Below are 25,712 nucleotides of genomic sequence, written 5' to 3' on the forward strand. Positions count from 1 at the left end.
CAAAAAAAAACCACAAAAAACAAACCCCAAAAACTTTTGTCATTGACAGTTACTGCAATCCTCTTTAAACACACACAAAAAACTTGCTGACTTCTCCAAAACACACCCTGAATCTCCAAAGCTATGCTGATTTCTTACTTTTGGAAAAAGGTATCACTTCTGTTCTAGCAAATCCAAACATCATTCTCTTAAAGTCTTTCTATAGGGAGGGGCTAAAAAAAAAAAAAAAACCTAGTCATTTAACAAGAAATTAAATCAAAAGGGTTTGATTTTCCCTGCTTCAATGCTCCTTGCATCCTCTTCTGCTACCCAGATTAAGTGGAATGATAAAATACACAGTAACTTTTAAACTCACTTAAGCTTTCAGGTTAAAAGGGTAAAAAAAAAAAAAAAAAAAAAAAAAAAAAAGAACTACTAACTGATGGGGTACATTAAAGGAAGCCTTGCTTTTCTCCTAAACTTTACAACAACCGCACCAAACCATTAAAATGAACAATTTGGTTTAAACTTAAAGAATTTTTGTGCATTTTCTTCAGCTTCAATTTGTGCTGTCGGATTACTGTGTTTCAGAAAAAAACACACAGAAATGACAAAACCCAATAATAATACAAACTTGCTCTTCCCAGCGAGTGAATCCCACTCACTGTCACAAAATGTTCCAAGTCATCTGGGAGCAAGATGCTGTGCTCACCGATAAATCAAACACACTGAGGTATAAAAAGGAGAACAGGATAAAGTTCTCTGCTGCAGCAGCAATCAAACAAAACAAAAGTGTCCCCGTCCCGTCCCCCCCCCCCAAGAACTGCAATATGGTCAAGAACACAAATTCTCTACAAACACCTACTACCATTTTCTCCATTAAAAAAGTTACATAGAGCCTTTTTTGGCTTTGTCTACAGAACCCGCCACACAAACCACCTAATGTGCACAGCAACACTTGTTTGTGCATGAAACCCCATTGGGGGTTGAAAAAAAGAGGTAAAACATTCTGAACTGTGAGTGTGTGGGGATGGGGACAAGGGCAAGAAACCAGGGAGGGAAGGGAGGACAATGAGGTAGATAGAATTTAAACTTCACAGGCTCACTCCCTGCACAGAAGATAAGTACATTCATCTGTAAAAAAAATTAAAGATGAGGTAGGTTTGAATTAACGTTGTATTTCTTTTTTTTTCTTAGAAGAATTTCCCTGAGACAGTTTCTTCCTAATTCAAACACCGATTAGAAGATGAGAATTCGATTGTTTCCAAAATCGACCACAACAATCATGCCATCAGGGGTGACAGCTATACCTGAAGGACGGTCCATCTGACCAAAGCCACTTCCCTGAGTACCAAACTTGCATAAAAAGCTGCCATTTGACTCAAATATCTGCACCCGGTGGTTCCTGGAGTCAGCCACGATGATGCGCCCCTCTTGATCCACTGCCACTCCCTGTGGGCGCAGAAACTGGCCATTCCCAGTGCCCTCCGAGCCCAGGAAGCGTGCCGACTGGCAATCCGGATGGATGACCAGAAGGCGATGGTTGTTGAAGTCTGTTACTACCAAGTGGCCCTCGTGATTGAAAGTCACACCTCGGGGGGAATCAAAGTGCTTCCAGAGTGCCCCTTCAAAGCCATACTTGTTCAGAAACACACCATCTGGCCCGAATAGCTGAACACGATGGTTCCTTGTATCAGAGACCAGGATCTTGCCCTCTGCGTTGACAGCCACATCCCATGGGTAATTGAATTGCCCATTCTTTGTTCCTTTTTCCCCAAACTTCAGAATGAACTGCCCCTCGAACGTGAAGATCTGGATGCGATGATTGTCCTTGTCAGCTACAATGATGCGACGCGAGATGTCGCAGGCCACACCGGCAGGGCGATCGAACTGGCCTGGCCGGGAGCCCAGTGTGCCAAACTTGTGGTGGAAGGTCCCACATGGTTTGAACACTTGGACACGGTTATTACTCCGGTCAGCAACAATGATGTAGCCTTCTTTGTCTACGCTAACTCCCCAGGGGCGGCAGAGCTTGCCATCGCTGTCTCCCTCACTGCCAAAGGACAGCCCCGGCAGTCCAATGCCGATGTAGCTGCGCCCAGATTTCACCACAACTTTGAAAGGGCTGCTCTCAATGTGTTGGTTGCACATCATCACGGACACCAGGTGCTCCCCCTCCAGCTGTGGACGGTAGCTGACCAGGTAGGTTCCATTCTGCTGGTCACTGACATCTGCCCCAAAGAGGTTTCCATCTGGGCCCATCACCACCACAGAGATCATGTCACCTCCTGAGAGGCGAGGCTCACCATCATGGTCATAGCCTATCACTGTGAAAGAGGCCACTTTGCCCTGCAGTGCACGCTTGAGGCCTTCCCCAGTGGCTTTGGTCAGAGGAGCAAAAGCCCCACTGCTGACAAATCCCATTGATTTAATGGCCATATACAATGCCTGGTCAGGGGGAGTGAACATGATCCTGTCATCTTCCTGTGGCTGGAGAAGGCCTCTCACATTCTTCAGTTCCTGTACCTGAGCCAGCATGCGGTCCCGAGCCAGGAGAATATCCATAGTACGGCCTTCCTCCAGGACCTGCTGAACAGCACTAATGGTGTTGTCCAACTTATTTAGGTTCTGACGTAACTTCTCGACTTGCAAGTAGAGGGACTTAGCCTTGACTTGACGAATCTTTTCCACCTTACAGGGGACAAGGAGGGAGAGAAAAGCACATTTACACCAGGAAAGACAACCCATAATGCAAACATTCCATAATGTCACCCTTCTACATAAAAACTGGTTGTGCAGTTGTTTCAGTGTTGTGACGCACAACTGCGGGACAGGACTCTAAAAGCCATACTGCAGACAAGCAGAAATAAGGGAAAGGTATTATTTATCCAAATTCAGGATTAATCTCTCCCACCCTCCAGCCCACATCATGCATTCTTACTCTGCATGATCTGCTGGAGTGCCATTTGAAAGAAAGTCACCTGCTTACTAACAGTGTTTTGCTTCCCCAAATGCTATTCTAATCACAAGGTACTTGACAGATCATCCAAAGGTACATCTTACTTAGACTCCAGGGGGGACAGGCAGGCTCTCAAGGAAGAGCAGAGACTGAGACTTCTCTAACCAGAACTGAGGCCAATTTCAGAAGGTAGGCTGCTATCACATAAAGCTAAGGATATGAGTCAGCATCAGCTACTGCACAGGGGCTCTTGCCATTCCCCTACCTGTCAGGGCTGTGTTCATGTGACTGGACAATACCAGACATATCTCCAGAGATTTGTGGGGTCCAATCAGTTTAATATTTTACTGCAAATTGGGGCAGTTATGCTGAGCTAGTGCTTTATAACAGGAAACTTTATCATGTCATTTCAAATGACAGAAGGCCACTACCAGTCCCCACCTGGGGGGTCTGAAGCCGAACCAAAAACGGTTTGCTTATAACTATTTTATATAGGCCTGTGTATATCTTCACTTGTGAAAAACCACTTTAGACCATCTGGCAAAGACACCTGCTGTGTAAAACTAACCAAATATGAAATTGCTTTATTGTTACAAAAATACTTTTCCTGCTTGGCTGCAGTACAATACCAGAAATGTGTTTTAAGGAGGGACGGCTCACTGATGACTGCTTGGTTATACACTGACTAGATAACAAATGTACAAACATGCTATTTCACTTAGGGTTAAGGCATGCATCAGAATGCAAAATAAAAAGGAAACAAATGCTTCCTCCAACACATTTCCAAAAGAGATTTAATCTTAAATCACAACTTAATCTGGCCTCATCTTTGGTACTCAAAACTATTCACTAACATGCTTCACATGAAGGCTTAATATACTCAGCTGTTTTTGCTAGAATGGTTTATCACCACAACCAAGTTTCCTTCTTAATGTTTTATATAAACTGAAGAGAACTTGCTCTCAGTGCAGATATTCCACTAAAGCGGATTTATGCAGCCTCTCAAGATACAAACTGCACAGGGGCAGCTCTTCCTTTTCACTAGGAATACCTCAAGAGATAGCTGCCAAGCTTCCTGGGGAAGGCTAACAGTGGAAAGTGAACTCGTGTCCCTCAATCTAAGTACCTCAGAAAAAGCAGCATTAGAAGTACAGTAACTATAAAAAGTACAGTTTTTACCTTGCCACTGGCACCTACAACAAAGCACTCCTGGCTGGAGAGGGACACTGCTTTGAGAATAGTTTTTTAGGTGTGGGAACAATGGAAGTCTTGCAGAATTTCTATCAGTCTTTCTAAACAGGACTCAGCACATAAGAGCTTGACTCCTTTCCTTTGTTTATGAGAAGTGGATCATTAAGAAAACCCATATACTAGTTCTACAGCAACATTAAAGAGGTTTTAAAGACACTCTTTAAATAATGTGTTTAAAGGTGATGTCTTCTCTCTCAGGTCAGTACCAAGATATGAGGCAGAGGGAGTGCCAACACTGCTTGTGGGACTGAGCATACAGCAGTCCTTATGCAGCCAGTTTCTCAGATAAGAAATATCTACAGCACAAAACCAACCAAGGCCAGAATCCAGCATCCTACCTACAGCAAAATGAGCTCAGAGTAAACCACAGTGTTTCAATTCACTGTTCCTTTGGAGGAATCTAGCCATGCACTAGTTAAAAACCATGCTTTCAATTTTGAGAAGGTACATGTCAGCAGTTCACATAACAAATGTAAGGTGCCTACCTTCCAGAGCAGTTCACACTCCCGCTCTTCCAAGGCCTTCTTATGTCTAGTAGTCACTACTTTGACTTCAGACTGTACCACCTTCGCTTTCATCTCAACCTGCTCTGCCACAGCCTGGGCCTGCTCAATACTCAGCTGGGAGGGAAGTAAATAAAAATTAAAAAAACAAACAAACAAACAAACAAACAAACAAAAACAAACAAAAAAAGAAAGTTAGGGCTCAAGAAACCAATCAGAAATGCATCAGAAGCCAGACTGTTTACATTTCACTGTCCTTCAGGTGAAGGCATGAAGTGACAACTCTCATTTTTTTACCACACCTTTACCTATTTCATATATGACAGCTTGAAAACAATTAATACAGCTATACATACACCCATATGAAGACAGGCTGAGAAAGTTGGGGCTGTTCAGCCTGGAGAAGAGAAGGCTGCGTGGAGACCTCATAGCAGCCTTCCAGTATCTGAAGGGGGCCTATAAAGATGCTGGGGACAGACTCTTCATTAGGGACTGTAGTGATAGGACAAGGGGCGATGGGTTAAAACTTAAACAGGGGAAGTTCAGACTGGATATAGGGAGGAAATTCTTTACTGTGAGGATGGGGAGGCACTGGAACGGGTTGCCCAGGGAAGTTGTGAAAGCTCCATCCCTGGCAGTGTTCAAGATCAGGTTGGACAGAGCCTTGGGTGACATGGTTTAGTGTGAGGTGTCCCTGCCCATGGCAGGGGGGTTGGAACTAGATGATCTTAAGGTCCTTTCCAATCCTAACTATTCTGTGATTCTATTACACGGAGTTTACACCTTCACTGTACCATGCACCAACACCACAGGACTAAACTCCCTGTGCAATTCCAGCAAGCAGCTAGTACGAACTCAAACAGGAGACTTAGACAGAAATTTATACTCCCATTTTCCCCACACAGAGAACCCAGTTTGTTTTCTCCCTCAAAATGATTCAGAACATTGCTATCTGATGGTTCTGCTTCTACTAAGAAATGACACTGTAAAAAAGTGACTGTGTTCTCCATGCATCTGGAGCTTCACAGAAATACCCCTAGAAGAATGTGAAGTGAATCAACTTCAAAAGAAAAAAAACCAAAGATTAGATAGCTATCATTAAACAGCACTCAGTTTTTCACACTGTATTGGTTTAAGCACAGCTGGCAACTCAGAACCACGCAGCCATTAGTTCACTCCCCGCCCTTCCACCCCCCACCCCCACCCCGGGAGAATCCAAAGAATGCAACTCCCACGGGTTGAGATAAGAACAGTTTAGTAACTAAGGTATTACACAGATCACTACTGCTACCACCAATGATAATAATGATAAAGGAAATAACAAGGGAAGAGAATACAACCGCTCACCACGCGCCGACCAACACCCAGTCTGACCGAGCAGTGATCTAGCCCTTCTGGGTAAACTGCCCCCAGTTTATATAATGGGCATGACATGCTGCGGTATGGAATACCTCTTTGGCTAGTTTGGGTCAGGTGTCCTGTCTCTGCTTCCTCCCAGCTTTCCCTCCTCCCTGGCAGAGCATGAAACTCAGACTAAACATTACTGAGCAACAACTAAAAACAGTGTTATCAGTGCTATTCCCAGGCTGAAAGTCAAAACCACGGCACTGCACCAGCTACTAAGAAGGAGAAAAATGACTGCTACTGCTGAACCCAGGACACACACCTTGGACAGAGACCAAATTCCCTCCAATATAGCTCAGTAATGTTAGTATTTTAAAAACATTCCATAGTAGTATTCCGCAAATACACAGAATGCATCTGGAAGGAACAAGTCTCATTTCTACCCTCATATGAAAAAATATTTCTTTGCAAAAATCCTTTCCAAACTGTTCTCAGTTTCAGAAAACATTACACAAAGAGCCATGAAAATAAGCTTGGATATTAGTTTTTAAAGACAACATTTTAGATAGACTTTTTACCACCTTTCCCTCACTCTCATACAAGGAGCCCCTCCACAACACAAACTGTTTCAGACTAGGCAGACCAGAGAATGCTCTTGCAGAAAGCACCTCCGATCTTTAGAAATGCAGGCTTGATAAAGTTGGCAAAAGTAATTTAAAGGCTGTAAAACATCCTCAGTTTAATTCTGTGTATAAGTATGTATTGAAGCTGATGCTACTCAATGTGATCCAGCTTCATCTAGAAAGTCAGATGGGATTTTTGTTATCTTTCATGGTATTTTCAAAGTCTGATCTGACAAGTTCAACAGCATCTAGATTATGCCAAGGAGAACACTAAAACCCCGAAGTGCACTGTTACTTGGACGTTTTCATTCCAGGTAGTTATTTTGAACTAATTTGAGTTTAATGTATTTTTCCAGGTCACGTAGGAATAAAGAACTAAAAGAAAAGGAAGACTATCTGGGTCAGGTGACTAGCATCTGGAGACAAGATAAGGACAACCCTGAAAAAAATAAGACAAGGCAAAGTTTCTGATCTTAAATCCAAAGAATTCTCTTGCAAACTGGCAGAAGAAAATAGGAGTGCTACTTGAGAGCCCCTCTGCAGCACAGGGCTAAGTAAAAGGAGCATGCCTTTTAGCTGTTCCTCCTTTGTGCAACTCACAGGTCACTACATTTTTAACAGGGAATGTCTTCAAAATCATGGACAGCCTAAATATCCCACATCCCACTGGAGGAAGATGTGACCTGCCTTCACACAAAGCTTCTGGCAGACAAATTTAACTCAATGCTTCAAGTTGACAGAAAGTGAAAAATCTCATTAAAACAATTAGCAAAGCAGAAACGAAGTCACAGTTGGCCACAGATCAAGGCTTCATAAAAGCCAGGAAGTCTCAGTCCTAGCTAGAAGAGTCCACATGTAGGAATACTGCACCTCTATCAACTCTGCTTTGCCATTCAAATACAGAACCTACTGCAGGGAAAAGGTATGTATTTCTTCCAGTACAGACCTGGATTCTTGTTAACTACAGCAAAACACTCTTCCTCCTCTTGGCAAAGAGAAATAGGTAGAAGTGAACCATAGGGAACCATGCTATCCAGTCATATTCCAATTCTAGCAAGCATGTCTGTGAAAGCAGAAAGGTCTTTATTTGCTTATTTGAGCTTTTTATACAGCACTGAACATTAAATAGCTAAAAGCAATCTCAGTTCTTCACTAAAATCAGAGTCCACCTTTCAGGAACTCCACAGCAGGAGAGGTATTAATTCCCTGGGGATGTTGTGATCCTTCAGCCATAGGAACCAGTTATGGTAGGGTAAGTCACTACACTTAATAACGCAAAGTTGTGATCAACAACTCCTACCATCATCTCAATTTATTTTTACTTGCCCGACACTGAATAGCTTAGTATTTTGGGCATCCTTCACTGATCTAAGGCAGGATGTTCAGGATATTGGTAAAGCTTTGGCAAAATTCACATGATCCTGCACTCTTCCAAAACAGGCTAAAAGAGCCTGAACAGCATCAAAGGCACAGCAGCAGGCAGTGGTATGATGATGGGGCACAGCGGTAGGCAAGTTACCTATCTGAAGCAAAAGCCAAGAGCTTTCAGTACAACTTTAGGGAGCCTTCTTTACATGGAAATCCCTTGTTCTTTTTGATTGCTGTATGATATTCACAGCTTCATCATGATAACTCTCTCCAGCTGTTCTGCAGGCATTTCCTGTACAGAACTTGTCTCTTTTTAAAGAAAAGCAGCTTTTACAATACACACTCCTCATGCTATGTCATCATTATTCCAGTGCTAGTGAATGAGATAAGCAAGTTCACACATTTGGGAAACAGAAGACAAGGCCTGTGTTTAGCAAAGAACTGGGCTACTGAATTTGAGGTGAACAACAATTATTGCTTCCTGATGTTGGCCATATCTGTTTCACTTGTGACTTCTCAGGGGCCCAAACCCCATTTTATTAGCGATGTCACCAGTATCTTGTGTTAAAAAACAAAAGGACTTTGCAACATGTTTTGTAAAGTTTAGGGTTTAAACCAGTACTTCCAGTTCCTCAGAGTAAACTTTAAGTAACAGTGTTTGTGCAGGTGGTATGTTCCAGAGGGCCCTAACAAATGGAAACCTTGCATCTAGAGCTTCCTAAGGGGCAGAAAAGCTTGTTTCCCATGCAGGAAAGCAATGCAGATATCCATCACTAGTAGCTGCAACCAACACGTTTCTGAACGTCTTCCTCTTCTCTATAGACCTACCCAAATAGCAACAAACAATATTCAGAACACACACTTTAGCAGCAGAGGACAGAGGCATGAGGTATTAACTGTGCTTTCATGTTTCAAAGCATTTAATGCGGGTTATTAAACGTGCATGTCTAAGTTTTTATTCTCTGGACATTTCATACAAACACCTTTGTTAACACCTCAAGGAGGCTATTCCTGCAATTCATACATTATTTTACATCTTATTAGACCTAGCTCTGCATAAACATAACTATACGTAAAGGGTCATTGGCACTCAGTGCCTACACACAACATGCTAAACTAAACACTCCTAGGACAAAAACTAGTAACAAGCTTGCTCCCATGGCTCTGACATGGCAACGGATGCTACAACACTAAACTATGAAGAAGCCATCTACAAGAGCCAGTAGCAGCTAAGCAGTATCATAGAACATGGCTGCACTTACGGATATCTGGGCTGACTACAGAACAGCCCAAATTGGGATTTGCCATTTTGTACAACAGCAGGTTTCAGCCATTTTCCACATCTTCCGTCTTCTATTGGTCATTAGGAACTGGAGCTTCAGGTTAGCAGAAAAGCCTTTTCACAATTTAGTCTTAAATATTGGAATATTTAAACATGGTGTTCTAGAAATATCAGTACTCCGTGTTTTCACTAGTGCTGCTTTTTTAAATGAAAAATTATGACTGGGAGCACATAACACTCCAGGAGAAAGAAACATTACAAAGCATGTGTTCTGACAGCCTACAAACTACAGAGCTATCATGAAGGTTCCGATGCCCTCACTGCAGGGCTTCCATAGTTCAATACCCAAATTAAATCAGTATGTCCAGTTATGTCAACACAGCACACAGCTACTTAACAGAGCCTATTAATCCAGATGTTGAGCCATGGTTACACCAATTCAGTTTAGCAAGTTATCCATTTGAAAAAATTGCAGCAACAACATGCCACTGTGGCAATGCCATGAGATACGTAAAGGCTGCTTATGTGAACTGTATTGCAACTCATCAATGCCAGCTCTGTTAAAAACATCTTTAAGATTCTTTATCTAAACACTGGGGAATGTGGCATCATTTTTCAGGCATTAATTCCAGTATTCAAGTTTGCTGCTCTCAAGTTTTCTAATGAAGGTGCCAAGTGTCTGGAGAGAAAGTTCAAACTTGAAAGTGAAGTTTGTTTTCTTCAGACGAATCCTTCAGTATTTCAGGGGTGAATGGACCACAGGTAATGGCTAAAGAACTGTAAATGCATACTTGCCTACCTCACTATGGAGAATTTACACTTAAAGGAATTTAAGAGGAAGTTAATCCTCATTAGAGGAAAAAACCTTTGAGATTAATATTCTCTGACAAACACCTCTCTAGCTTTTAAAAGCACACAAACTACAAAAAAGCTTAAGGAAACCTTTCCATATCTCTCAAGTAAGCCCTCTTCCACCAGATGGAAGGTGCTCCATCCCTAACTCGTTTGTTTTTTAGCTCCTTATGGTAACAAAGGCTTGTTTCCCAGACCTTTTCAAATTACTTATGACTGTTTCAGAGCAGGATAAAGCAACCAGAACATAATAGCCAGCATCAAGAACTGGATATAACCTTCTTAATGTTCTTATACTTAAAAATTAACTGCAAGATCATATACAAAATACAGTTGCAGTAAATATACTAGGATTAACAGGCTTAGTTAACAGTGGCTTTGCAGTAATATTGGTGCAGCTATAGAACTCCATAGTAACTGGACCAATGTAAAGGTTTCAGGCCAAACACGTAAACCACTTAAACTCACTTGAAGAAAAATTCTCACATGAAGAGAATTTAAAGAGAAGCTTTGATGAAGGGGAGGGCTAGAAGTTAACTCCTATCAAAAGCTGACAATCACTTTGATTTGTACTGTAAGAACAGACTTTTTGCCTACAGTTTTAGGCAGAACAATAGTATGGACAGCTGTGTCAAATCCATCTTTGCCAATAACCAGCTGCTCATATGTTAAGCTATAGAACTCAAAAGACAACACAAAACAGTAACTAGAAGTACAAAGAAATTCAGGCTCTGTTGATACATATCCTGGATCCAGAAAGGCACAGACTCCATTTTGGTTTGTTTTGGACTCTCAAGCCTGAAAGCCTGACTTCAAAGCCAGGCACAAGGGTGCCTGAGCTAAACTCAATGTGACAACGCCAGGACGATCCCTTGTAGCACAGCTGTGCCATCCTTCTCCAGTACTGACCTCCCTTTAGCAGGGACCCATATGGCAACAGGGAAGCTTTCACTGAAGGGCAGAGGCTCAAGGCAACAGATCAGCTTCCGCCTCTGGCTGGCCGAGTTTCTTGCAGTAGCTCTCTACCCCTTTTTCCTAGAATATCCTGTATTTGCGAGGGAAGAGGCACTGCCTTAATGGCTGACCTACTTTACCACCAGCTCCTAAGCCTTTCATGCTGTTAGATGAGAGCAGCACCCTCTATGTCCTGTGCACAACCAATGTCACTGCATTAAGTGTGGAAGCCTGCACTTCCAAGCATCCCAGCAAAAATGGCTAAAGGCTCATCCAGGAAAGAACGTTTTCCACTAAAACCACTTTTAAGACAACTGACATGAACAGATTAAACTGTATTTTAACATCTTCACCTGGAAATTGACCCTAAATGGGAAAAAGCACTCAATGCTTTACTGTTAATGCAAGTGCATTAGATTACATGATATATATATATATATATATATATATATATATACACACACACACAATTACACATGTATAGACGTATTTAAAGGACATGACATTTTGAAGAAGCAATCTATCTTTCATCATAAGAGATTTACATTCAGTTTGTGGCCCAGTCCTTGGAAAAAATTCTGAAAGAAGACAGCTAAGTGTGCACTTTCACGGGGTAAAACAAGGCAGCAGAGCAAGCTCCCCATATAGAAAGCCAGCAACCCTGCTTGCCCCAGTGCTATTAATCCAATGTCAGCTTTGGCTTGCACATCCTGCAAATCAATTCAAGCCTCTGAAAAGGCTAGGAAAGTATCCCAGCAAGGAGGATAGCTTTCCAGTGAAACAAGAAAGAGGGCCTACAAGCCATAAAGATGGGTGTTCCTGCTCCATTCCCTGGCAACCATGAACAGGCCTTGGACCATTGCAATAGATCAGCCAGGAGGCTGACCCAGCCAAAAAGTAATCCCAAAGAAAGGTTATCCTTTTGGCTACATCAACTCACCACCCAGCTGCGCAAGTGCAAGTTCTTGTGTTAGGAACAAGCTCACAAACAGATGATCCAGGCCAGGATCAGTACAGCAGAGGGAAGCAGTGGAAGTGCTCTATTGCTGCAGAACTTCACTGATGTAAAAGGCAAGCCTCTCCCTTCAACTCCTTTGAAAAGTGAGGTTTGGACTTTTAGGAGTGACAGGCTACATCAGGCTTCCGTGGACCAAGAGGCTGAGATGTATCCCAGCTCACAGCTTGCCCTTTTTTTTGTGTCTGAAAAAAAAATCTTTCCTCCACAGCCACAGGAAGAGTTTAAATAAACAGTTCTTCCTAAAAACCTTCAACTTCAGTTAACCAGATACTCTCCCTGGCCAGTTGACTCACAGCTTGACTTCCTCTCTCCTGCACCTTTTCCCCTTTATTCACAACTACTCCTCCTCATCCAGCCTCAACATCTCATGCCAAGACGGCTATTTCAGAGCCTATTAAAAAAGAGTTACTAATACAGCAGTAGGAATCAGTCCCACTAAGAAGTGTTACTACACCATATTACTTTCAATGCTCTTAGCGCTCCGTGTTCCTCATACTGCAGCTTGCCCTGGCATTAATTCTCCATTGACTGTTTCCCATCTTTAAGAAAAGCACTGAAGCCAATTCCTTTTAATATAGAGGCTAGCTAGAGCTTGTTTCAAATTTATGCTGGCATGCTGTCATCTCCCTAGGATAAATATATTGCTTCACAGCCCAAGAACAGGGAAAGCTCTGCTCCAGGAAAGCTTCCTTATGCAGCAGGCTCACTGCATCAGCCTTTCAGTCAGACACGTCTGCTTTTCACTGCATCACATGCTCTTCTATTTGTTGCTGTTACTACTTAGTAGAGATGCCTTTAGCTGTAGTCTTCCTAATTCCTGCACATGCACGCACAGATTGCCACCAACCTGCTCACTCACCACCCATTTTCCAGACAGTGGTCCAGATTAAAAATCTCACTAAACTAATACAACATAGTTCTTAAGCATGGTTCATTTTTCATAATCTTCACACAGGCTGCTTTATTAACACCTCCAAGATAGCCTCTTAACCTGGATGGGCTGTAGCTAGACCAGGGCAAAACTGCAGACTAAGTTCAATTGAGCTGCTTGTTTGAATTACATGAGCATAACCAGTACCACCCTCCTTCTACCTGTACTGTCATACATTAAGCAGCTCACCCCAGAGGCAGGAGCCTCTTACATGAAAGCCATAGGAAAACTGGAAGAGGAAGAATAAAGTAAGCCTAGTGTGAAGCAGGCAGGCACAAAAGCATTCATGCTATAGAAGCAGAGTGGTACTCAATGATATTCTGTTAGTTTCTACTCCAAAAGACAGTCCCTTCTTAGAGGATTTAACCACATCAGTTAGATGATTAAGAGCTCTGGAGGTCAAAGGCAGTAAATAAATTACTAACAGACAAGCCCTTGTCTATGACAAGCTGGAGAAATTCAGAACACCAGTGAGGTATAATCCCTTCCTTCTTGCTCATTTTGGGGACACATGAAATGCTTCAGTATGCATGCTGCTGAAGAGCCTTATGATCCATTTAAAACAAATATTAGAGGAAGCTGCGGTTTGCAGGATTCTGTTTTAAGCGAGTTCTAAATTAGCCATCCAGGTTCAGAAATTTGGTGTTTGCTGTTCTGACGTAACAAGTTAAACACCACAAGCTAAAGGGAGACAGCAACAACAGTTTACTATCTAGACTGCCACAACACTTACTTCATTCCACAGGCACAAAGGCTTAAGGACAGAAGTTAGCTGCCTCTGTTTCACTGAACAAGCTACTTCCTCATATACTAGAAATAAACAGTGGTAGGTGGACAACAGATTTGGTTTGGGTTTTGTGTTATTTGTACCATGCATGTACCAGGAAAGCAAACCCAACGCAGAAAGCAAGTTTACTTCCTATTCATGGCATTCTACCAATATTTACAAAAAAAAAAAAAGCCTTAGTTATATCACATTGAAGTGCTGAGTTTCAGAATTTCCAGCTTGAATCTACGGCATGAGGCTAACAAAGCTAGAAAGCAGTAGTGTGGAGTAAAACTTCCCACTAAGCTTTCTCAATCTTTATATAGGCAAAACTACTGCCAAGATTGTAATAGTTACTACGATGTATTACTCAGCAAAAGTAACTATCTGCATATCCCTGCAAGTTAGTTCTCTATGTAAATTTCTTATGTAGTTTGAAGCACTTCCTTCCAGTCCTTTGCATTATAAAACATAGCTGAGGTACAATGCAATAATAGGCAATTACAGTATGCATCTGTGTGTGTGCATGGAGTAATCTTTGCACAGAGGTAGCTCCAGATCCTCTGCAAAGGCAGGTTAGAAGTTTCACACTAATCCAACAGCCAATTAAGTATTTTCTATTTGGTAGCAACACTGAAGAGGTAACCAGAGCCACAGGTAGTTAACATGTTAGATGCTGTACAGGCATGAAAGACAGCTGAAAAGTCTCAGTCATAAAAACAAAGCTATACTTAGCGCTACTATACAAGATCAGAACTTTCATCAAAATGCTTTACACAGCCATGTTTGTACAGAGCTTCATATTGTGATTTACATGACAGGATTATGCTGCAAGAATGCAAAACTCATAACAGCACTTTATTTTCAGCTCCACAGCTGCTTCTGTCAGAGATCTGAGAGAACAGAAGGGGTGAGAAGACTGACAGCAGAAGCAGAGAGCGTTTTGCCTTGACACCTTGCCCTGTAACAGACAAGCGGGGGGGGGGGGGGGGGAGAGTATTCAAGTTGGGAGCATCTTACTTGAATAGCTTGTCGTCCCTGCTGAGCATCTGCCAGGAGCTGAATGGTGAGAGTCCTGGAATCCTGTAGGGCATCTTGGAGGTAGATAAAGCTGTGACCCACATGTCGTCCCATGGTACATTCCCGACATATGGGGACAGAACAGGTATCACAGTAGAAATGCAGTACCTATAAGGGAAAAACAAACAAACAAACATGAACTATATTACTATCTAATGAAATATTAAGGAGAAAACAGAGTCAGGGTGTAAGAAAGGCCAAGAGATCAACTATAAAAGGAGACAGAGGTAATAGGCAAAGACTTTGGATTTCTCTCTCTACAGAGTAAGAGCTATCCTCCCCAGTAATCTCCAGATCATACTCTAACAGTTAGATGGAAGTGTCATTGTTTTCTTTGCAACACAATACTAGGAAGAGTGTCCACATCAGCTCCTCTTAGGAGCGGAAGCCATCTGCCAACACTTGCAGATTGGAGATGGCATCTATAGCAAGTTTCAGGTGAAGACTTTTCCTGCATACACAACCATCACATTCTCTTAAGTGGGTCATTTAACAACCAACACACTGGAGAATTGTAGATCCAGCACACCACCCCATAGAGGGGGAAAGGGGGGGGGGGGGGGAAGACGACAAATTGTGCATGCCAAAACCCATCCTTTATGTTTTCAAAACATGCAAATATCTTATTTGTTCAGGGCAGTGACAATATTAGGCAAGAGCCCTCCTGCCACTCCCAACAACAAAGCAAAAAAACCCTTTGCTATGACATAATGTTCCTATACTAGTGATACTCAGGAGATGCTAGAATTGGAAAGCAAGACTGGAACATTAGCATGTCTATCAGCGCATTTGAAAGCTACAGCCAACTGTGGGTAACCACTAAATCCCCATTCTATTCACAAAGCACTTAAAAACCTGTATTCAAATCACAGTGGAAGTCTTACACCAAGATGTTAGCCTAGGAAGCTGGATCCATTCAGCCATAACTGTTCCCATTCCGTCCAGTAGAGGGAAGCAGCACACAGAAATAGCGAAGCAGTACACAGAAACAACTTCGATGGAAGTGTTTTCTTAGAGGCAAGCTGAAACCAGCTATTTTCAAAGATGCAAGGAGTACAACAAGTCAACACAAGAAAGCTTTACATCCCAAGTCCTGCTCTTCATTACATACACTATTTCAATTAGAGTGGTATGTCAGAAAATCTGTATTGCCATGGAAGAGTCAAAACTCCACTACAAAATGGCAAACAATTTTTCCTGCTACAGTTTTTCCATCACCAGCTATTTGAAATCTACCTCACAGAAAGGAGCAAGAGCAGAACAAAGTTTGGGCAAGTGTTTGATATGCCTGTCTTCTCACAGCTGTCATCCAGCCACTCCCAATTCCAGCTAACAGTTTGTGATATGGTGCATAACATCCCCCCTTTCCCTTCTCCCTCAAAAGCAAGGGGGAGGCTAGGACAGGTGATTCCCTCAGATTGCCTGTGCTGCAGAAAGTGACATGTTAAGCTCATATAAACACAACAGCTGAAATGGTACATGGCTTAATTTCTCAAGGGATATGTGTGTGTTTGTTTGTGCATGAATGGGGAAAAGCTTTAGTAAAACTCAAGTTAAGTTTTGCTATAGGGAAACTGGAGCAAACTGTTTTGCTTCTGTTCAAGCAGCATCTAAGATCTTCCATCTTTTGTGAGTAAAAAGCTGCCTTGGCTCCGAAATATATTAGTCAAATGCATCATCTTCCTCAACTAGAGGGTTCCCTGTCTTTACACTGCAGTTGTCTAAATCTGTATACAATGTTCACTTGCTCGTGCAGTTCTGTAATTTCGCTGTTGAAAATTACAGGGAATGCTTATTACATGTCACTGAATGACTCCACTTAAACAACTGGGAAGTTAAGAGAGAATGAAAACCAAGACAGGGTATCAAGTTAAGTCATATGAATCTGATATACTTTAAAAACATACAGCAGGGATTTGGGGCCTCAATCAAGCAGAAGCAGCTGAAAGGAAAGTGGTAACCATATGAACAGAAGTCCAGAAGGACGTTAAACCTATTGTCAATCCTCCATTTTGGAGGATACCAGAAGCAAAAGCTCTGTAAGACACCACAGATCAGCCCTGTCACCCAGGCACTCCTGTGAAGTAACATCATCCAGTGCTAAAGGAGTCACCAGCTGTTCAAACCAAAGAGAAGCTTAGCTATTCAGTTGCCTCCTGCCACCCACCACAATGTGGTGGAAACCAGCAGTCATGAATTTAGAATGAAGAGAGACAAGAGCTATAATGTCATTTCAGAAATATGCCGCTTACATAGGACATATCAGGGGAAAGCCTTGGGTAGATACTACAGAGCCATTGATATTTGTTTCTTAGTAAACAAAATGATGAAAACAACACAGATTTAAATCTGAGAGCAAAAGAGTTAAACTTGGGTGAAAAAAGTAGACAGTGATGGACTGACCTCCATCACTACACTGTTACTCAAAACAGTTACCCTTAAATGCACACAAGAGGAAGCACAAATGCATAATCCCTACTGCTCTCAGTGGGAAAGGGAGCTAGTCACCAGAAGAGAAGTAAAAGAGTCAGCCAGCTTCAAGATGAACTAGCAGCTCCCAGGAAACTCCTTTCTGGATACAAAGACTACAACAGAAACCTCAAACTTGGCAGAGGTACAAGGGGAATTTTCCTCTTGTGGCTGATTTTACATACTCACTGTCAGAAGCACCCAACAGGCTCCTGACATCAGCTCTACCCAGCAATGGGGCCACACTCCTATAGAATTAAACTGGAAAGAGCCCAGCTGTGCAGGGTGCAACAGCAATGGGAGTTTATTTGTGCCAGCCGGGCTAACGGAGCTTGGAGAACAGCATCCAGCTTGCCTGTGCTTGCAACCACAACCAGGCATTTATTGTTAAAGCTCAAGCCTGCTCACACACCAGTCCCTAGGTCATGGCTACAAAGGTCACGCACTGCTAGATTAAGTTTCTATGCCTGTTTCTAAATAGAAGGGGGAGAAAATAATCCAAACGCACCCCCCACGCCAGGCCACCAACAAGCACCCCCTGCAAAAAATTCATACCAGCAGTATAAGCACAGTAATAAGGACAATACACGAGTATGTTTTCAATTCAGACTTCATGCACTGTGTGCCTAAAAGCAAAGCATTTTAGTTGTGCTGTTAATACAGCAAACATATTGCTCCTTCTATGCTCATTATATGACAAGTAACAAGGCTGGTCTTGAAATGTGCATGGGCAGTGGGAAGGAATAATAAAACACTAATTCTTCCATACCAGATATCATCTTAAAAACACCACAGTACTTTAAGGAGAGTCCTAACACTCCTCCTCCTCCCCCCTTATCTGAAGAGGCAGAGATGATAGTCAAAAAGATCCATCAAGCTGTAAATAATACTATTTTACCATTTTCCCAAGTGTACAAAAGATTGGTTTTAAGAAAAAAAAACAAACATGCTGCTTTTTCCAAACTACACAAACATTCTGATAGGCAGAAAGGAAAGAGACTAGAAAGCAGACACAGATTACACCTTTCAAAAGAAATTCAGAATTGTGAAAACTTCATTTAGTGAATAGATTCTTTTTTTTGTAGTAATAAAGTAAAAATTCAATTGTTTTAAAGTAAAAATACAATTTTATTTTATTTTTTGCTTTAAAGACAAGACAATTGTTTGGAAAGGTTTTTGTGGGCTTTCACTGGTTTTAATAAAAATAAAATTTGATCGTTTTGGTTGTTTGGTTGGGGTTTTTTAATAATATAAATGTTTAAGATAAAAGCTGTTGCCCTTCCAATGCCTATTCTGTTAAATGTCTATTAAGGGAAAAAAAAGACTCGTAATCAATTTTAGTAGTAGGTTTTTTTGTTGTGTGTGATTAGTTTTGTGTGCATGTTTTGCTTTGCTTTAAAGAAACTGCTTCAGCACATTAATTAGTACTTTGGACTTTCCACCCAAATTAAATGAAAAGAGGAGTCAGAAGCAAGGGGGGAATTTAGTTTTAGAGACAGTTAAAAGTGATTTATTTTAAAATAAATCAGCTATGGGCTGATTATTTCCCAAACAGGAAATATTTCCTGAATTGGTGGCATACAATTTTAGACACAAAACAATAAAGGGAGCCTACTTCAATTTAAACAGAATCAGTGAACCATATTACAGGGCTATTCATCTTTTACAGCCACAGCAGCCCAAGAAATACAACAGCAAGGCCATAAATGTGATTGCTTCAGGAAAGGCTGTACAGTGCACCGTAAAAACATTTTACAACAGCAGGAATTCCTGGGTGTCGTTCTCCCTCTTTTTTGGTCCATCTGCTTTCAAAGGGGGCAGGGGGATGGGCGGAGATGCTGTTAAACGTCCCCAGGGACTGCACAGCAATCAATCATCATCTGATGAATGGCCACTAAAGTTAAACCCTGACCCCACTCCACAATTCCCACACCACTGCTCCTCCACTTACTGCTGACCAGCTTCCAGCGTGTCCCCCCCCCCCCCCCACCTTCCAGCCCTCACACCAAAATATCCCAAATACCAAGCCCAGACAAAAGCAATGGAATGTAGCAGGCACCATGACAGGGAAGAATTCAGCAGAAACAGCATCTAAGGAGGCTTAGCCTTAACCTGTGTTTAAACAATTTTTCTCTCACTAGTACTCTGGCGTTTTCTTCCCAGCTTGCAAACACTTGATTTCTCTCATATCAGAGCGTATTTAAGAGCATGTAAGCATGCAATTGTCAAAGCATGTGGAATCTAATCATTTAAGCATTTGTTTTCCATCACATTTCAGTGTCTTGCAATGATTTTTATCTAATTTTTTTATCTGTTTTTATCTTTAGTGTTAAGAATTTGCACAAGGTCATACCACATAAGGTTATATTATTTTAAAATACGAGTCTGATGCTTTAAAAGGCACCCTGTAATCAACAATTACAAAAAGTCTACAGACAAAACAGTAGCCTCTTGGTTTCTACTTCTGGAAAAGTTTCAGTATGGCATTTGTAAGTTAATTTAGTTTATGACCAAAAATAAAAGTATCATACTTACTACATACAATCTGAAGTTTTCCATAATTAAAGGTGTTTTATTATCTCGTTCCCTTGACAATAACTCAAACAACAGTGGCTTTGTTAGGTAGTGTGTAAGGTTTAGTGTAAGCCTTGGAGGACTATCCATTTAGCATAAACTAATTTTCCAATGAGTTTTAGTTGTCTTCCTTCAGCACTATGGTCTGGGTTTTTTTGCCCTTTCCCCTTCCCCCCCCCCCCCGAAAGCTCCTTCCCTGTATCACCCACAGTAATTTTTAATTTGAACAGCATATAAATATACCACCCAGGATGACTGGCTCAAAGTTTGGTGCATGTAAGTGTTACAAGTTTTAAGTGGAGAGCACTAATATTTTTACTCTGTAGGAAGCTAGTCATTAGTTTCCATTTTAATAGCAATTTATGGCAATTACCTTGATTCATACCACAATCAGAGCAGCATTTTAAGAACCTTCACTTCTGCACTGATAACACTCTTTAATTTAAATGCTAAATATAAAGACTGAAGATATAAGCAAGTAGTGCGATACACATCAGAACTACAGGCTATTTGCCAGCATACCTGAAGCATTTTGCTTTCAGAGATACTTAAAACCCTAGTGTTTCTGTGTACCTATTAATCATCAAATTACCCTTGGAAACTGTATTTTGACTTAATGCTCTGGTGTAGAAGAGACTGGCTTAACACCAATTTTCTTTGCTGCATGTAATGGGAAACGATACACCAACTCCAGAAGGTCTCCACAGCAGACAAAAGAGTTAATTCTCAAATTCAGGACAATATTCTACTAAAATTTCCACAAGAATACGGACACCTTGAATTACAGCCCTATACTACACAAGGCATACAATATATGCACAGAAAGTTGTACCAAGTGTGATTAGTTGAAGCCAGTTCGCTGTTTATTACCTTCCTTTTCTACCTGGATGAAGAGATATGGCTGGGTCCATTTATAAGTTCAAGATAATCATTCAGCACTTCTGTTAAGTTTAGATTTCCCTAGCCCATAAAAATAACAGAAAGCCCAGCTAACAGATGATTAATACTCGTGTAAGTCCATTTTTAGGAAATAAAGCTGTAATTTCATGTGCATTTTTTTCCTAGCACCAGTGTTAACACCCTTCCCCAAATGCTCCAGTGGGTTCTGCTCCTTGTTCCAGTTTCTCAGCCACACAGGTATCTCCTGGCCCAGCATATGATGGGGAAGAAGCTCACTAATAAAACCCCCAATCTAACCAGCATTGCTCCCAGTGTGAAACCACACACAGCTCAAGGCTATCATTTCATTCAGTTAAACTGACAACCACTCTACAAGGAAGCCCTGTGCCTCTTGCCTTCCTCCTTTCCTCCCCTCTTAACTGCTCCTCCAGTCTCACAGAAGAAATTTGGGGATCTCTGCAGGCAGTGGAATATCAGTTTTTTAAATAAGCTATTTTCTATCAGCTGACTGTGGGATCAGAACCGCAGCAGACCCAGCACAAGGGCGGAAGAAGAACCCACAACTAAAGACATGGAGACATCTGATGACAAGTATATTAAATACCAGCTGAACCACAGCACTAAGCCACATGGTTCAGCTCTGGTACTTCACCAGCCTCCCAGCTAGAATTAGTGTAAATCTTCTCACTGACAGTATTCACCTCAAATTCTTACCAGAAGAAGAGTCTCCAGCCTACACTGAGTGAGATACACTGAACAGACTGTTAAACCAAACAAGACTATTACACTCTTAACATTCTTGATGTTTACCTTTTTCAGTCCTGCTATGATATTATTAAACCAGTAAAAGCAGCAGCATATTTTAGAGAGTGGTAACTGGGTCTGTCAAATAAACTAGCTAGGAGCAAAGGGGTTTTGGAAGATACAGATTCATTAAGAGTTTAGAAAACCCAGTGGGTATTACCAGTCAGCTGAGAGTGGAGCAGAGTGCATTTAAGTTGTCTTTGCCAATACAACAGCATTTTCAAATTCAAAAGGACTTGGGCTACAAGGGACAATCAAGATCCACTTCACTCTGTATCATCACTGTAATGGTGCAAGAACGGTGCAAGACAAGAAGCTGCAAATGGGCTAGGTGACAAAGTCACACCTTTGACAAAGCTGGTTAAGGATCTGATGGCTACAGCATACTACAAAATCCCATCCTTCGTGTTTTGAATTAAAATCTTATAGTTAAAACTTCATGTGAGGACTGTAGCTCCTGCTATAGCCACCAGCCTCAAGCTGGAGCATCTCAAGTATTTCTCTCAGCAGCATCTGCCAGCTGTGGTATGGAGGGAGCGCTACACCACTCACCCGGACTTCACCCATCTAATCACATAGCCTCCTGTAAGCTCTTGGGTGCAAGGTAACATGGCCAGCTGATGTAACACACTACCCCAGAGATTCCAATTACTGATGGACTGGAAAGAACATCTCACATCCACCTTACACGCATCACTCAGGTTCTTCCTAAATAGGTATAAGCAAAGTTCAATATTTTTCCAACATTAATACTGAGGTGGTACAGGTATAATTATCCCACTGTGGGCTACCATTCCATTACGGCATAATGGTAAGCCCATTTCACATTTTTCTGTTAAATAAATTGTCTGGGGTAAGAAAATCTGCATTTCATTTCTTTTTAAAAAGTCACAGCATCTGCTTCAGCACTGAAGCAGGTAAAGTAGCCAGTCTAGGGAAAGACAAAATAGTATCAGCAGCTAGTAAATAACTCAGCCAGTGGCAAGTTAGCTCTTTACAGACTTTTCCATAGGGGAGACCAGCCTGTGCTTCAACATGCAACTCATTACCTGTTTAAATGCAGCTTCTGTGCCAAATCTACATGACAGGAGCAGTAGCAGGGTGGTCTTGGCACAGGGGACAGTGGGTGGATCTAAATATTCAACAGTTCAAGCAAGCAGCTAACAGCCTTCTGTGGAAGTAGACACTAGCTAGAGTGCATCAGGACCCAGCTATACTTTCAAGTCCATCTGTCCAAGTTGCTAGTGTGACTCCCTGCACATCCTTCACTGAGCCTCCCTAACTCTCCAGCTCTTGGAAAGTTAGTTCTTATAGTTCTCAGCCAAAGCTTGGCCATGGTTTCAGTCATGCTGTAACTCAATGTGTTGACAATTGCTTTGCTATTGCACATGGCATTTTGCTTTTAGACAGAACCAAAGTTCAACACCTCTACAAACTCCTTACATAATAGATTTTCTCCTTTCCTGCACAGTTCAGCATTAGAGCTTTTGAAGTTTTCCTTCTATGCACAGAAGGAATTAAACTAGGAGTTAGTGTACACGCATGGCTCCTGCATCCTGCTCTGTAACTATCACTACAGCCCTTGCTTCTCAAAAACTTGTATTCCTCAACTCCACGTTGTTCCTACACCACTGCAGAGAACACTACTTCCATTCAGGTCCCTGGTAACTGTTGACCTTCACATGGAAAGCTGTCAGCAAGGATGCTATCATCTGCCCTGCAAACAAATAGCTAGAAAATGTTTTTTGTCTCTTAATATACTGGAGACAAGCCTTATTCTTTATTTGATAGGGGGAGTGGGAAGAGGAAAGAAACAACTCAAGCTTGCAGATTTCACTCAAAGGCCAGCCAGTCCTCACAATGAGGAAAAGCCAATTGTGAAACCTCATCTTAAGCAGATGGGCTGCATGCAGTTTGCCTGAGAGTTTTCCTGATCCCAGAACAAACAGGTCTTTGTATCATACATTTCCTTACAGAGCTAGTCTGCAGTCAAGCCACCACTACCCAAGAAAATTTGTTTTGGTGCAACAGCTTCCCATTAATATTTTTAGAGGGCTCTTCTGGGGGAACAGAAAGCCTATCAGGCTAGACATCTTTAATTCCTAATGCTCAACTGTTAGGGAAAAACAGAGTACGAGGAAAAAGAACACATTTATATAAGGAACTATGGCTTTACCTATTTTTACCTTCGCAATAGGTTCTACCCATTGGGGGGGGGGGGTGGGGGGGGAATGGATGGATTTTGGTTGTTTGGGGGTTTTGTTGTTGTTTTCAGCAGTATTAGAAAGCTTGTTTTAGAAAAGTATTCTTTAGAACATGAGTATGTGCTTATTCTTTCACACAGTGTAACACTTCCAATTACATCATCTAGTAATTGCCTGCTACAAGGAAAAAGATTGAAAGCACACATTTGAAAACTCCCACAGCTGAACCACCACATGAATTTAACCTGTAGCTCAAACTGCAGTAGCTGGAGAGTACTAGAAAATGAAGTGATTATGAATTCTGAGCCCACTCTATAGCTTTACACTCTGGCTGTTCTACCTTGTGTGGCCTTACTGTCAATCACAGGGGAAGAACATTAAGAATACAGAGTCGAAACAACTAGTAAAAAAACAGTGCTCAGAAAGTAAAGAATTTCAAATAAAGTCATTTTTATATGTAAGTACCATCAACTTAAAACCATAAGAATGAGGTAGCTCAACATCTTTAATTTCTATCTTCAAGTGTGTACTCAGGAGAGGTTTGTCTCTGTACCAACTATTTGTTTAAAACCATTTTAGCAAAATTACATAATCTCTTACAGAATTAAAACCCCATCTCTCTATGTTTGTTTGTCTTTTTTTTTTTTAATCAAGAAAGCTTTGTGTTAGGGTGAAAGCAAAAATATAACTACTTTCACACTAACAAATCTGAAAGCCCTTATAACAAAGAGAGTTTTTGACATACATTTAGCAAAATGAAGCGATTCAGATATTCAACACCACCACTACTAGACTCTGGTAATTCCAGTCTGAGTAACTGTCTGATAGGCAAGATCAGTCCACATACTTGTATAAGACACTGTCCCTCCCCCATTTCCAGTATCAGTTCTTCAGCAGAGATTTTACCTAGTATTATGCAAGCTAATATCTGTACAGATACAGCAATTACTAAAGGGTCTGGGCTGCTTGCAATGAATCCTTGTGGCAAGACTGAAGTCTTACATATAAATTAAATGCCTCTATCAGTTTTCATTTACAAACAGAATCACAGCAATCCTATGTCAGTTTAAACTATGTGGAATAAAACTAAACAAGACCAGAAATTTATGCATTAGGGTGTAAGTTAATCACCTGGAATATTACAGGAAGGAATTCCTGCCTCCTCACATGCAAAGCCAGGCTGGATGGGGTTTGGAGCAATCTGGTCTAGTGGAAGGTGTCCCTGTCCACGGCAGGGGGGTTGGAACTGGATGAGCTTTTAGGTCCCTTACAACCCAAACCATTCTATGCTATTTTCTCCATGGTAACTGCCTAGTTGGCCAAGCATGTGAGACAGGCAAGGGAGGGGGAAGAAAGTGTCCTTCTTCTCTCCTTTACTCCTGCACCACCACCCCAACATGGAGCACTGGCTACTACTGCAGCCTGGATGCCTGATGAGCATAACACAGCTCTGCTCTCCCTCACATTTCTGCCTTGCACCTCTTCTGTCTGCAGAGGAAAGCTGTAACATGAACAGCCATAGTACTAAACCCCCACAGCAGGAGCTGTTACATTTTTTCCTTCAATTGTGAAACAATCCATGCCTATTAAACAAATCCAGTTACCACTAGTGCCATATGCACATGAAACTCAGGTCAAAGTGAATATGACCAACTACAGCCTTTTATTAGGAAATACAGGCAAGAGAGCTGTCTGGGAAAATTGACATATAAACCCATTCCGAGTGTTTTATACTTCAATGTTTTTAGTTACTGCTTATGTGGGACAGGTTTCACAGAAAGCACAAAGGCAGCAGTGAAGTGGCCTGCTCTGTGCTCTGCCTTCCCTGCTCCCCTTTGCCTTACTCTGTCC

At 41.6% G+C, this 25,712-nt stretch overlaps 1 protein-coding gene across 2 annotated transcripts in view; it reads right to left on the reverse strand.

Annotated features, from left to right (window-relative positions):
* Positions 1 to 394: 394 nt before the first annotated feature.
* TRIM71 (tripartite motif containing 71) overlaps positions 395 to 25,712 on the reverse strand; it is a 54,891-nt gene continuing 29,573 nt past the window's right edge. For both annotated transcript variants that reach the window (XM_061465018.1, XM_061465017.1), the window contains 3 exons: positions 14,851 to 15,018; positions 4,675 to 4,809; positions 395 to 2,670 (listed from right to left, as the gene is read on the reverse strand). In XM_061465018.1, the coding sequence (XP_061321002.1) occupies positions 1,219 to 2,670; positions 4,675 to 4,809; positions 14,851 to 15,018 (1,755 nt within the window). In that variant the 3' untranslated portion in view covers positions 395 to 1,218. The remainder of the gene's footprint in view (positions 2,671 to 4,674; positions 4,810 to 14,850; positions 15,019 to 25,712) is intronic.

Source organism: Pezoporus flaviventris, unplaced genomic scaffold (assembly GCF_033815535.1).
Source record: "Pezoporus flaviventris isolate CSIRO_AGI_PZ_B2104156 unplaced genomic scaffold, CSIRO_AGI_Pfla_v1 ptg000037l, whole genome shotgun sequence".
In the NCBI taxonomy this organism is placed as follows: Eukaryota; Metazoa; Chordata; class Aves; order Psittaciformes; family Psittacidae; genus Pezoporus; species Pezoporus flaviventris.